This window comes from Talpa europaea (genome assembly GCF_964194135.1).
Source record: "Talpa europaea genome assembly, chromosome: 16".
NCBI lineage: Eukaryota > Metazoa > Chordata > Mammalia > Eulipotyphla > Talpidae > Talpa > Talpa europaea.
The window spans coordinates 28,069,465-28,083,058 of NC_140084.1; the positions used below are offsets into that span (position 1 = coordinate 28,069,465).

A 13,594-nucleotide genomic window follows, 5' to 3' on the forward strand; every position below is an offset into this window, starting at 1 on the left:
GCCAACACCTTACGTTTGAGCTTTTAGCCTCCAGAACAGAGAGAGAACACACTTCTGTTGTTGGAAGCCACCCAGAGCGTTATGGCAGCCACTGAGACTGCTACACGGCCCGGAGTCACTCAGCAAGTCAGAGCAAACCAGAGTTTGAAACCAGGCAGCTCCCTGAGCCAGGGAGCACAGGGCACCCCTGGAGGGTTGGAGGGGGGCACGGGGAATGACTCAGAAAGCTTGTTGTGGCCTAACTGGAGGGAGGGGTTGAGCAGCAGTGTCATCTTCTGGAAGCTGAGCATGCTCTTTCTGTGTCCCTGAGAGGCGCGTGGTGGGCAGATCAGATGCCCCCAGCTCCAGCCACTGCAGGAGATAGAGAGTGGCACCGGGTATGGCTGGCACAAATAAGAGACCAGAGCCTGCAGATCAGTGTCTCAGCTCCAAGGTCATCACCTCCTCCCCTGGAGGCCTCCCTGGTCCTTGCTGCATGGCCCCCACTCTCCAATCTCTTCAGCCTGCTTTATTCTTTGTATGGCTTTTTCCTCTATCTGAGGTTTTCCTGCATCTTTGTCATTTGCTTGCTTCTCTGTTCCCCTACTGTACTTGGAGCTCCATAGTTGCACCCCAACTTCAGAATAGTCCCTGGCCCAGAGGAGTCAGTCAAACATCTGCTGAGTGTCAGATGGTTGCACATTAAGGAAGCACTTCCTGAGAAGGAACCACAACCTCTGTGCACAGACAGCTTCAACTTACGAGCCCTTTCTGCTTTAAGGACCCCATGAAGAAAGCAAACGGATCCCCGTTTCCTATATGAAGACACTGAGATCAGAGGGGTTAGGAGACTCGATTCAGGTCACATCGGGGCTGGATGACTCTCCGCAGCACAGGACAGCCTTTTGGGTGGCCAGGCAATGACCAGCCACGCGCTCTGCCTCTCGCAGCCCTAGTCCTTCAGCACGAAGCCAACAGCACCCTCTTCCAGACACCAGCTTGCCCTACCCCAGGCCCACACGGGTCCCTCCTTCCTGGATAGGTCCATGGCCTATGACCACCCCCCAGAGCCCAGCAGGGTGAGACAGGGGTCCGCCCAGAGACCCACAAAGGTAAGCCCATCTCCCATCATCACAGACCACTCAAGGAGGCCTCAGGGAGGGGCGGCTCAGTCACTCAACTCGCACTAACTGGGCATTACCTAAGTGTGGGGCAAGAGCCGGAGCGAGACGGACACGGCCCTCACCACTGGCACTGAGAGTCTCTGGGAAGGGAGTAGATAATAAACCCATATACAAATGAATCAATAAGATGGCAGCAGAGAGAGAGAAAAATTGAGCAAGGTGATGTGATCGTGAATGAGCGATTAGTGGTTAATTCTTCTCTTCTCAGACCCTGGAGGAAGAAGACGTGGACAGTGCTAGTGGACACAGAACAGCACCGTCCACTTGATGCCGCCGTGGAGCAGAGGCTAGGGAGCCCAAGGAGGACAGAGGACAGTGGGCAGGGAGCCAAGAGGTGCCTGGGACCCCAACTCAGTCCTCAGTACCTTAGGAAGCCATGATTCCCCTTAGGACTCCCTACCCCTCTGGACAGTGGGGATCAGCCTGATTGCTGCCGTCTCCAGCTGCTGTCTGCATCATCTCAGGTGACCCCGTCTCCTGGCTCCCAAGGAGCCCACTCTGTGTCCTGCAGGGGGCCAGGCAGGAAGGGGGGATTCCTGCCCTCTTTCTGAGGTCATATTTTCCAAAGGGGAGCGGGCTGGTTCCTAAAGTGACTGCTCTGGACCCAGGAGCCCTTGTAAGGGGGAGAGGAGGAGGGAGGGAGAGAGGAAAGGACACCTCTGGCTTGTAGATGAGACCCCCTGGGGGCTGGTGCTTCTCAGCAGGGGACCTCCCCTGGCAGCCATGCTCCTGGCTCTGACCAGAGTGAGGCAATTCTTAGAGAACGGTCTCCTGTTTTCTGTCACTCCTCACAGCCCTGTGAGACCAGCCCAAAGCAGGGGGAATGGAACACCTGGCCCATCTACCATGACCCCTGGTGCTCTCCACAGGAGAAGGTGGTACAACTTTACCGCTCAGGAAGCTGCCCCTAAAACATTCCAGAAGGCTGACAGTTGAATTTTGAGGTGGAAGAGGCAGGGACAGGCTGGCCAGAGGAAATCCCAGAAGGAATCCTAAATGTAGTTACCCACATCAGACTTACTAATATTCCCATAAATAATGACACGGATGGATGGGGAACTGAGTGCTGATACAGGAATCCCATCATCTGAATTCATCTTCCAACTACCTTTAAAGAAATACACAATCACCCTGAAAGACTATGAAGATATACAGAGTTTTCCTCTCATGACTACACATGTTAAGAATTGCAAGTTCGATCCCTGACCCTCTTCTTAGGACCCTGAGGTTTTCATTCTCATGGCCTCTGAGAGGGAGGTCCCTTGAAACACCCCCCCCCCCCCGCCCCCCGAGACACCATCTTGCCATTCACAAAGCGCACCCCACTGCTCAGACCGCCTTCCCTGATCCCTGTCCCTCAGCAGCTTGCCCTGTAAACTATGTAAGCTATGACACAATCAGCATAGTTCGCTTCATTTTACACATGGAAAAATCCCTCCTTGGGCCAAGGGGTGGCAAGGCATGCAGGCTCGAAGTGGCAGAGGGTGCCAGGAGCCCAAATGTCCACATTCTTAACCCCGGGTTCTTTCCACCTAGAAACCTGCCTGGGTGACCACTCCCAGTTTGGCCAGTTATGTTGCAGTCCGGGGGGCAATCCTAACACTGGGCCAGGAGCCAGAGGGACTGCAATAAAATCACTCCTTTATGTCTGCACACAGCCTCCGGCCCAGAGGCCCTGGGCAATTAGCCCATTTTACAGATGAGGCCTGGGAGGCTTACAAAGGAGGAGGGCCTGGGTCAGGCCCGCACTGGTGGGTGTTCAGGCCCCAGTCTTGCCTCCCAAAGGTCCCCATCAAGGCTGGCCACTGGCTCTGCAGGCAGGGGAGGTTACAGGCTGACTTCACCCCAGAGTATCCGGAGCTGTGGGTACTCCAAGGAGCAAGAAAGCCTCGCACCTCTCGATGACAGCTCCCGCCCCTTGGACAGAAAAATTCAGAGCAGGCAAAACAAAGGGTGGCTCAGATAATTCTCCAAATCCTTCGCCCTTGTCACTACCCCAACCCATAAGTGAACTGGGGGAATCACAGACAATAAGATGAACCCCCAAATGGCCACCAGAGCCCTGGGTTCTAGTTCTACCTCTGTGCTTGGTCAAATCACAGTCCCCTTTGAAGGGTCCGTGGAACTGGGGCGGGGGAGTGGGTGAAGGCTGGGGGATCTGGCTGGAAGAAGAGAATAAAACACCACTGTTTTCAGAGAGGCCGTGCTGTGGAAGAACTGGGGAGCAGCAAAGAAGAAAGGCCATCCGTGCCCCTCCCCCCTTAACCACACAGGTGCCAGACAGCTTTTGCGAAAAAACTAGTTTGCAAACACACTCCGACTTCTGGGAAGCTGCCCAGCGTCACTTCTCTCTTCACTTCCCCTTCCCGGGCTGGCAGCCGGCTCTCCAGCAGTTTCCTAAGGCGGGGGACTGGGGACTGGGAGTTGGGGTACGGGGCGGGAGAAGGGCCGGCTCCGGCCGGGGCCAGCCCCGCGGCGTCCTCAGCAGCTGCTAGAGCAGCAGGGACTCCAACTTCCGGACGCCCCCAGGCTCCTCGGGGGAGTAAGGGGGGTCCCCCAAACAGGACTCCGGAGGGAGGGCGCGGCCGGGCCGGCGCTTTCACGCCGCCCCCCGCCCGGCCCCTCAGTCGGCGCGCAGCTGGAGCGCCCCCGCGCGGCCGGGTCGGAGCCCGAGTGGGGAGCGCGCGGGCGGCGGGGGCTCGCAACCCCGCGGCCCGGGGAGGCGCACCCCGGCTTCCTTCCAAGCCGCCCCCCCGCCCCCGAAGCCCGGGGAGGCGCACCCCGGCTTCCTTCCAAGCCGTCCCCCCACCCCCGAAGCCGAGCCCGCAGGCCGAACTTGAGCGCTCGCACCGCGCGCCCCGGCCCGCCCGAGCCCCACTCACCGCGGGTCCCGCGCGCGCCGCCGCCCTCACCGCGTGGCCGCCGCCGCCTGCGCGCCGCGCGGCCGGGGCATCCCCGGGCGTCCTGCTCGGCCGCGCCCGCGGGCGCCGGACGGGCTCAGGGCGCTGCCCGCGCGGCCATGGCCAGCTCGCGTGCGCTCCCGGCCGCGCGGGGTCCGGTCTCCCTCCCCGGCCCGGCGGGCGGCGGCGGCTCGGGCTCCTCCCCCGGCCGAGGGGGGGCGGCGTGGGGAGGCGAGGCGGGCGCTTCCTGGAGGGGCGAGCGCGCTCCACGGGCGGAGCGAGGGCGCTGTCCCGCTCGCTGCTGCCCGCGCCCGGCGCGCCCGGCCTCGGCTCGCGGGGTCCCGGCGTTCGCAGCCGCAGCCCGAGGGGCTGAACGTGCGCGGCTGGAAGGCGAGGGCCGGACCCGGACGCCGGGGGTTCGCACCCTCCACAGGCCAGCTCCGTGGAGCCCTGGGCGCCTCCAAATTCCGGGTGCTGTGTTCACAGGGCCCCGGACGCGGGAACCTAGGAGTGGGCACCCGCCCGCGGGGTCCTAGGTGGCCGCCCGAGGCATCGCCCCTGAGGGCTGATACACCCCAGGGCTGGGTTCTGGGCGGTACTGGGCAGGACCGGGACGCGTGTGTGATCTGCCCCCTCCCGCCCCGGCCCTCCCCAACAGTGAAATACCTCCGCCTTTTCTAGCCGCCAGAGACTAGGAAGATGGCACGTCCTCTGACAGACGCTGAGATAAAGACAGCTCAGTCAGTGCCTGGGACAATTAGGGGCTCCCTGAGGCCCAGGCGCTGGAACCCCTTGTCCCTTTTGCGAAGGCCTCATTTCCCCAGAAGAGGCACCCCTTCTTAAGAAATGCATCTTTTGTGGGGTGCTCAGGCCACAGCAGGCCACTTAATGGTGTTTATGTGTCCTCATTTAACAAGAATGTGGGGAATGGAGCTGTCCCAGGGATCTCAAGGCCACATCGATCCCATGCCCTTTCACCTCTGGCTCAAGGACTGGGCAACTGAACATGACCGCCCAGCCCTTAGGTTGTGGGTTTTCCATTCCAGGCGGGTGAGGGTTAACTGAGAGACTCACACTACAGCTGAAAGCCTCCCTCTAAGTCTGAGTCACAGGCACTTTGCAGCCTTAGAAGGGAGCCACTAAAACACCCAAGGGCTCTGAGCTTTGTTCTCTGCCAGTCTGTCCCTCATCCAGCCTTCCTTTTTCCAAGCTCTCCTTATCTTTTTGTTTGCCCCAATCCTCAAAGCCCTCAGCCCAGCTGCCAGGCAAGCCAATCTGTAGGGCTTCCTCCAGGAAGCCATTCCTGATTGCTCTGACCCCCAGAATCTCTCTCCTCTCTCTCCAGCTCCTTGCTGGTAGGAGAGTCAGGCACTGGAATGGACAGGTGAACCCAAGCAGGTCCCTTCCCTCAAGCTGTTCACCTCTAGGGTGCCAGGCAATCACAGCACTGCATGAAATATAGAAAGGTTGGAGGCAGGTCACACAGAAGACCCAACCCAGTTGTAGGGTTCAGTAAGGTTCCCTCTAGGAGACCTGAGGAAGAGCTCGTTGGGTCTGCAGGGGGGATGATACTGGATGCCTGGCCAAGGGGACAGAGTACAAAGGCCCCAGGTCACATAAATGAAGACATATGACCACATAAAAACTTGTACATGAAAGTTCAGTGCGTTTGATTCAGTAGAGCCAAAAGGAGGAAACAACCCAAATGTCCATGAGCTGATGAGTGGATGAACTAGATGTTGTCTATCCGTCCAGTGGAATATTATTCAGCCATTGAAAGGTATGATGCTGGGTGAGTTTTGCAAACATACTAAGTCAAAGAAGCCAGTCACAAAGATCACATAGCACGTGAGTCCATCTATAGGAAATATCTGCACAAACCCATAGAGACAAAAAGTAGATTAGTGGTTGCCTAGGCTTGGAGGGAGCCTGGGGCATGACAGCTACTGGTAGGGGTTTCTTTGGGAATGATGAAAATTCTAAAATTAGATCATAGTAATGGTTACACAACTATAGATATACTCAAAACCATTGATTTGTGTATTTGGAAAAGGTGAATGCTCTAGAATGTGAATTGCATCTCCATAAACCGAACTTTTAAAAAGTCAGGGATCAGAGGTTGGTTGAAGGTCAAGTTCCATTGTGGGTTGATGGTACACTTGGAAGTGTAAGACTTGTGGAAACAAGTCTTTCCTTGTCCTGGTAGACATTTCTCTGTGCACAATCTGGAGGCCCGAATTGCCTTAAACAGGTGGATGCTGGGGTATGTGTGTGTTACACTTGCCATCTGCGTGTATATTCCATGAGTCCGGACTGTCTGGTCACACTGATCAGAACAGGCAGGGTTGCTTGTCAATTAAAGACAGGTCGAAGGTGCTCTGCCTGTGTACCAGGCCCTGACTGGCCTCAGGAGCATATGTGTGTTTGGGGGTGGGGGAGTGATATCCAGTTGTCTAGGACAGATCACGATGGTTGCAGGAAGTCAATGAGACCCTAACGTGGGTTACATGGTGCCAGACATGCTGAGACACCAGGCGTGGTGGTATTGCTGCTTTTAGTTTTCACAGTGACAGTCACCCTAATGCAGGAATCCCTTCTAGGCTCAGGATACCCAGCCCCCCTCTCCAACCCCTCCAGTCAGTCCCAGACAACTCCATCAGCCTCAACCCTGCAGTGGAGTATGTGTAGGGGGTGGGCGTAGGCACCATGAACACAGACCAGGAGATTAAGGCATCTTAGGTGTCTCAACCTGGGGACCCCAGCCTTTGTTCTTCAGTGATATCTCCTCTTCTGTCACCTCCTTTTGCCTCCTCTGGGCAAAGGTGACTTCCTGGGCAGACAGGCCCTGGCTGGGGCAGGTGTGGGATCAGCTTCAGGGTGTGGCTTCCTAGGGTGAGAGGGAGGGAGGACTCAGCTCTAAGGGTGGGGGTGGGGAGGTGGCCTGGGTGAGCGGAGGGTGGGAGGAACACCAGATGTCCAGGGAACTTCTTTGGCCAGCCCTGAGAGGATCTTAACTGCAGGACTTTTCTGAGGACCTCTGTCCGGAGGGCATGTCAGGTCCTGGCTGGGACCTCGGCGCTCAGGCCTGGCCTTGGTCATGCAGGGGTGAGGCTGGGCAGCTACAGGTCCCCCAAGAGCACACAGCCCTCTCACCTTCACAGTTGGGATTGGGGGTGCTTTCTGAGGAACAAACAGACTCACAGGCCAGTTACGTCCCCAGCCCAGGACCATCCCGAAGACCTTTCCTTCTTGCTCAAGGTTGGAATTTGAAGGCCACCAGATACTTGCTGTGTGACCTTGGGCAAATCTTGTCTCTCCTGTGATGGTGCTCTTTGACTGGAGGGGATCCCAGATGGCGAAACCCCTCAGAACTACCACCAGGCAAGATTGGTGACAGAGGATTTAGAACCCTGACCAAGGAACATCAGGTCATCTTCGCAGCTGAGGACCTCCTGGTGCCTGGTCTCATATTTCACCCCTCACTATGCAGACAAGGAAACTGGGGCTGCACCTGTGGGATTATGAGTCATGAAATTTAAAAGTTGTCGAGAGTCGGTCCATCTGAAGGGAAAAAAGTTTTTCCTTTTTTTTTTTTGTCTCTCTACAAGATGATGGACGTTAATGAACTCATTGTGGTGATCGATTCGAGTCAAATCGCTAGGCTGTATCCCTTAAACTTGTGCTTGTATAGACGTCCAAATCAAGCTTCCCCAGACGCGGCCCTTGGTGTGCAGACGATTTCACATGGAGGTCGGTGGAGGCCCCGGAATCTCAGGAGGAACCTTTACTGTGGCATAACTGCCTGGAAGGATGAAAATTGGCAGTCTCATCCAGAATGAGGGTTATTACCAGAAATAACCTTTCTGTCTGAAAAGCCTATCTATACGGCAGGGCAGACATTGAATCACAGAGCATCTGCTCTTTGTCACATGAATCACCTCTCCTCCACATGTGAGTCCCCTCCCCTGCTCGCTCCTTAAAGCCTCAGGCCTCTATCTCCTCTCTTAGCTCAGGATATAAGTCCCCATTTTGCCTCACTAGCTTTAGAATCCTCAACCCTCTATGCACATCATCAAATTGTTTTTATCTTCAGTTAATCTGTCTGATGTCATTTCGATTATTTGACCAATCTGAGAAGAACGCAGAAGGGTCGGGAACTTTTCCCCCTCTCCCACTGGATCCATTATATCTCAATAAAACAGGAAAGAAATAAAAAGGCCATGAGGAGCCTGGATTGATTCCTAGTGCTGGCACTTACCGGCCGTGTGCCTGTGGGCAAATCAGGAAAAATTTCTGGTTCTCCTTGTCCTTACCTGGGAAGGGAGGGTCACCAGGATTCTCGGGACTAAAGAAGGGGTGTAGGGGCAAAGTCTTGCCTATTTGAGAGGAGGCAGACCCCAGACCAGTCTCCACTGTGGCTGTATATTAGCATTGCCAGGGAACTTTCTAAATACTTTATTTAAAAAAAGGCATTCCCCAGGTGATGCCTATGTGAAGTCAGGGTTGAGGCCTACTCGCTAGTCTGGGTGTTGCTGGTCTGCAACCATCCCAGGCCGGGTAGGTTCATCATCAGTTCAGGCAGCTTGAAAGAGAATCTTGGAGCTCTTGGCATCATCCCCACAGGTTAGGGGAAACAAACCAGCAGGGAGACAGCAACTTGGGCACCCCCCCCACTCCCGCCCCCGCACCAGCAAATCTCTATCCCCTCTTCCCTCTAGTAGCCATTCTCTGACACTCTCCACTGCTCTCCGCTGCACTCTGCACCATGGTCCTCTGTCGCCACACCTTATATGGCCAGTCTCTCAGCGCAGGTGTGCCCTCTTATGCACACCTACACTCTACTCCAGGTGCTGCCATCAGGCACACATGCAAGGCCACAGGTGCCAATCACTGATGCTAATGGCAGGAGGGAGGAAACACCTGATCACTTCCATTTACCCTACAGTCACCAAGCTCAGTATGGTCCAGCCACATCAAAACAATTGGGGGCCTTTTAGAAATGTAGAGTCCCAGGCCCCCCAGACCTGCTGAGCCAGAATCTGTATGTTAACTAGATCCCCGGATGATTCACTGCATGTGACAGTTTCTGTAACTGATTTTATGTTTTGAGAATGACTGGCCTGGACTTCAGATGTGTGTGTTGGGGGGAAGGACAGAGAAGGCAATTTGGGAGAACTTGAAACCTGTGGGGATGGGAAGGGAGATTCTGGGATTTCCATTCTGTAAACTCATCTGTAAATGTGTAAAACCATGGGATGGAGGCCAAGTGACAGCGCAGCAAAGAAGCGTGTCCCAGCCTTGCAGATGGACTACCAGCCTGATGGGATTTAGTGAGACGTATTCCCAGAAATGCAGAGCGTGAATTTGATTACAGGATATATGGAACCAGAGTCTTCACTTCTTTGTGAATTTTACTTGTCTTCATATTTGATTTTAAATTGAGCCTACTTTTGGGAGGAAGGGGGACAGAGCCTGGACCTCATCAGTGTTGAATAGAAAAACGGTCCAGGCTCCAATCAACAGGCGGCAGGAGAAAGTTCGTGAGAATATAGACAAGATGAGGGTGCACAGCCTGACGTGGGCCCAGCAGCTCCGCGGTGCTGACAACACTGTGGTTTATTTCAGAGCAGCTGATGAAGTTTTTCGGGAGTTTAGAATTTTGAGTTGAAAGGAAGAAAGGCGGGGGGTGGGAGTAACTAAACTAATCAGCAAATGAAGAGTCCCTGGGCCCTGCTGGGTGTGCACGTCCACTGGCTGGGAGCTTCTGGTTGGGACTCTGTTCTTCCTCAGCCTTGATTTCCCAGGTCAAGGCATCTCCAAGCTTTGAGGGACTCATTCCAGGAGAGCTGGCACCCCCTCACCCCGGGGTGTAGGTGCACTGTGAGGGCCCAAGGTCACAGAAATTTGGACTCCACGTTTCTGGTTAAAGTCTGTGTTCCTTTCCCTGTCCATCCCCTTCCCCCAGGACAAGGCTGATGGCCCCACACAGTGCCAGGTGCGCCCTGAGCCTGACTCTATAGAAGTGTCCCTGTGCCAGATGTGTGTGGTTGGCACTTGGCTGGAGGACTTTCTCCTCATGCTTTGCAGGAGACCAGGACACCATGGAAGGTGGCAAAGGTCAGGGATGAGCTGTCCAGGTGAGCCACTGGCAGGTCAGGACATTCCAGGCTCCCAGGTCACCTGGGAACAGCTCCTAGCATTACCTCTTCCATACTTTCTGGGTCCACTGGCAAAGGAAGTTATCTCAGGAATGGACCAGCCTTCCCTCTAGTGGTGATAAGCTGTAACTGCACCCCTCCCACTTTTCAGAATGGGGTGTGACTGTGGAGGAAGTCTGGGGTAAACTTGGGATAAACTGAGATAAACACCCTGAGATAAACTTGGGTGTTGTCATTTTGAGTATCTCTCCATCTCATATGATAGTCAGCCATAAAAGATGAAGGGAACAAACACGTAACCGGTTCCTACTTCTTCATTCTAGGAACTTCGCATACCTTGCTTCCATGACCCCTCCAAAAGTCCTGGGAACAGGGGCAGGGCGGGTCGGTGTTAGTAACTCACATGTAGAAACACTTCTTGCTCTCAGTGACAGGCAGCAACTGGAGTCACTTCCCATCCCATAGCCGTCTGACTTCCAAGCCATGTTCCTAATATGCCACCTGCCTGTGGAAAACCTCTGGGTCAGGAGTTACCAGGTTCTTGCAAGGACCAGGCAATCGCCAAAAGAGAGGAGGTTACTGGGGAGTGGGGGGAACTGCTTAAAATTGAGGGATGTGTGCCACATCTAAAGGGCACTGTCACACGGCTCTAGCAGATTACTCTTGAGTGGGAATGTGTTGGACTTCACCTAAGAGAAATCTGGCATTTTATGCAAAAGTTCCTCATTTTAAAGATTGACAATTCAGAAAAGTCGAGTAGTAACTGCAAGCTACTGCAAAATGCAAGTCAAATAAAGAATGTTTCTAACACATTGAGCTTTCCTCATATGCTCACAGTGCAAGTGAGGTCCAGAGAGAGGAGGCGGCTTGCCCATGATCACATGACCAAACAGTCCAGAGTCTGGACTTGCCCCATGTCTCCTGATTCCCAGGCCAGTGCCCCTCTCAGCATACCTCTCTGGTCTGCTCTGCTTTCCAGTCTGAGGAGCAGGCAGTGTGCCACTTGTGATCTTGGTGAGGTGGCAGGATGCATCAGACTCAGGCTAGAGAGTAGAAAACGACCCACATTTATTGATCAAACTTGGGTTGGAGAGCCCACCGTTGGGCCTCTTGGAAGTAACGAGAACACTGTAATACATGTGGCTCCTGGGAGGTCTTGTGGATCCTGCTAAACTGGTGGCTGAACCCTGTGTTCTTGCTTAGTTAACTTGGCAGTGCTCACCCCTGCACCCTTAAACCTGACTTTGTCCCTTACACAGGTCAGACCGGGTCTGTCCATTCCCAAGGTCAGGCTGGCTCTCTCTGGACCTCGGTCCAAAATTCTTGGAAGACAGCATTCAAGGGGAGGGTTATACAGTATACAAGAAAACTGCAGCTTGAGGCAGGAGGGGGCCCATGCAGAAGTCTTCTGGTCGAGGTTTCTTGGCCCAGAGCCCTGCCTCCAGGGGCTTCAGTATCTGGACACGCTCCTCCCTTCCCCAGGGTTGGGCGGGAGACATTCCCTGACTTGGTTGCTCTGGAAATGTAAACTATAAATACATGCTTGGCTAAAAATAAAAAGTAATAAATTAGATGGAGGACCAGCCTGAGTGCATTTGACCTATCCCTGTCACTTGACATGGACACATTGTGTGTCACACATGGACCACGTATCATGCATCTTGCTGTGTATGGTACCATGTCACTGTCACTGTAACATCCATGTCACTGACCACAGTCACACTGTAAGTTCCATATCCTGTTTCATGGAACTCTACTGTATATGACCTTCATGTCCATGTCACATCATGACACCCACACTGTGATGCATGTCCCCAAGTGGTCATGTATGTCACATATGATGCAGAGTAGTCTTTCAGCCATACTAGGCTCCAAGTCTCTTCAAAAGTCTTCCCTGAGGATTGTAGTGGGATAAACATGCCCCAGCCTCCTGGGACAGTGTGCAGGGCACCCAGCTGAGGCTCTCTTGCTGGGCTCTCTATCGCAGTGGGTGGAAGTTGGCATCACTTGGCTGGATCAGATGGGTCTTGGGGGCCATCAAGTAAAGACCAGCCGGGGCTCCTGACTCTGCAGATGCTGCTGCATCTCAGGGGCGATAGAGTTTCCCCAGAGCCTGAAGGGCATAGAGACAGGCATTCAGTACTGGGAGCTGCTCAGAGTCACCTAGTAGAGGCAGGTATTAGACTAGCATGGCTACCCTAGGGGTGTGGTGTCCCCCACACCCACCTCCTGACTATTCCCACAGTCTTCTGCAGGAGCATGTGCTCCTAACCAGGGCCATGCTCCTGTGGCACATTTGTGCAAATAAGGAAAAAAACTCCCTTTCTATAAGATACTTTATGTCCATCATCTGAAATTGGCCTAATATGGGGATTTTTATAGAACAAAACATGGCACTAACATCTGCTAAAAATCCAATAGGTCTGCTATGTGAATGGTATCCCTTAGAAGCCATGTCCTTGTGCAGTGCCCAACCTATACCACCATACATGGAGGCTTTGATAGCTATGTGCCAGGTACTGTGCTCAGTGCTTTATATAATCATTTGCTCCTCACAGCAACTTTTTGAAGTAGATACTATCATTATCCCCATCTTACAAACAAGGAACCCTAGGCTCAGAGAGGTCTAGCTACTGATGCAGTTTCACAATTGGCAAATGGCAGGGCTGGGATTGATCCAGGTCTGCTTGCTGCCAAATTCCTGGTGGCCTGGTCCAAGTGTCCTTTGATCATTGCCCACCCAGGGCCTGCCTCCACTTGCAGAAGTCTCCCTACATTACAGGGGTTGGGGTGGCCTCCCACTCACCATCCCTGCCCCCTCCAGCCCTTGTTACCGGATGACTTGGATGCCAGACCCCTGTGCCAGCCCTACAGCCAGGGGCCAGGCTCCACGTGCTGTGATTCGGTTCTTCTCCAGACTTCGTAGTGAGCAATGGAGGATGAAGAAAAAGAAAGTAAGAGAGGCATGAGATTGGGGAGAAGGGCTTCTCTATAGCCCTTCCCCAGGCCATGATGGGGGCACATGAGCTCCCCACACGTCTGCTCAGAGGACCCAGCAGATAGCAGTGCAGCAGGAAGGCAGAAGGTTGGTATGCAGGGAGAGAGCCAAGCTTACAAGAGCTTGGGGCTTCCAGAGGCGGGGGCCAAATCCGGTGGCCCCTGGGCTTTTTCCAGAACGTCGGTCCCTCTCCATCCCTCCCCACCCCTTTGGGCTTCCCAGGATGGGGGGTCATACTCCACTTTCTTCAACTGGCCCAACTTCGGCAGGACCCGAGCCAGCTCAGCCGTGGCCTCATCACCAAGCAGATTCCAGGACAGCCTGCAGGGTAGGGGTTCCAAGGTCAGAGCAGGAGCAGTGAGGTCAGCATGGAGA

General features: G+C 54.4%; 1 protein-coding gene across 1 annotated transcript in view; it reads right to left on the reverse strand.

The window, feature by feature from the left end:
* Positions 1-12,258: 12,258 nt before the first annotated feature.
* The window catches only part of NLRC5 (NLR family CARD domain containing 5), a gene marked incomplete at both ends in the record, with an annotated part of 61,149 nt that continues 59,813 nt past the window's right edge, over positions 12,259-13,594 (reverse strand). Inside the window, 3 exons of the mRNA XM_084256857.1 lie at positions 12,259-12,334; positions 13,056-13,139; positions 13,457-13,540. Of these exons, the coding sequence (XP_084112983.1) occupies positions 12,259-12,334; positions 13,056-13,139; positions 13,457-13,540 (244 nt within the window). The remainder of the gene's footprint in view (positions 12,335-13,055; positions 13,140-13,456; positions 13,541-13,594) is intronic.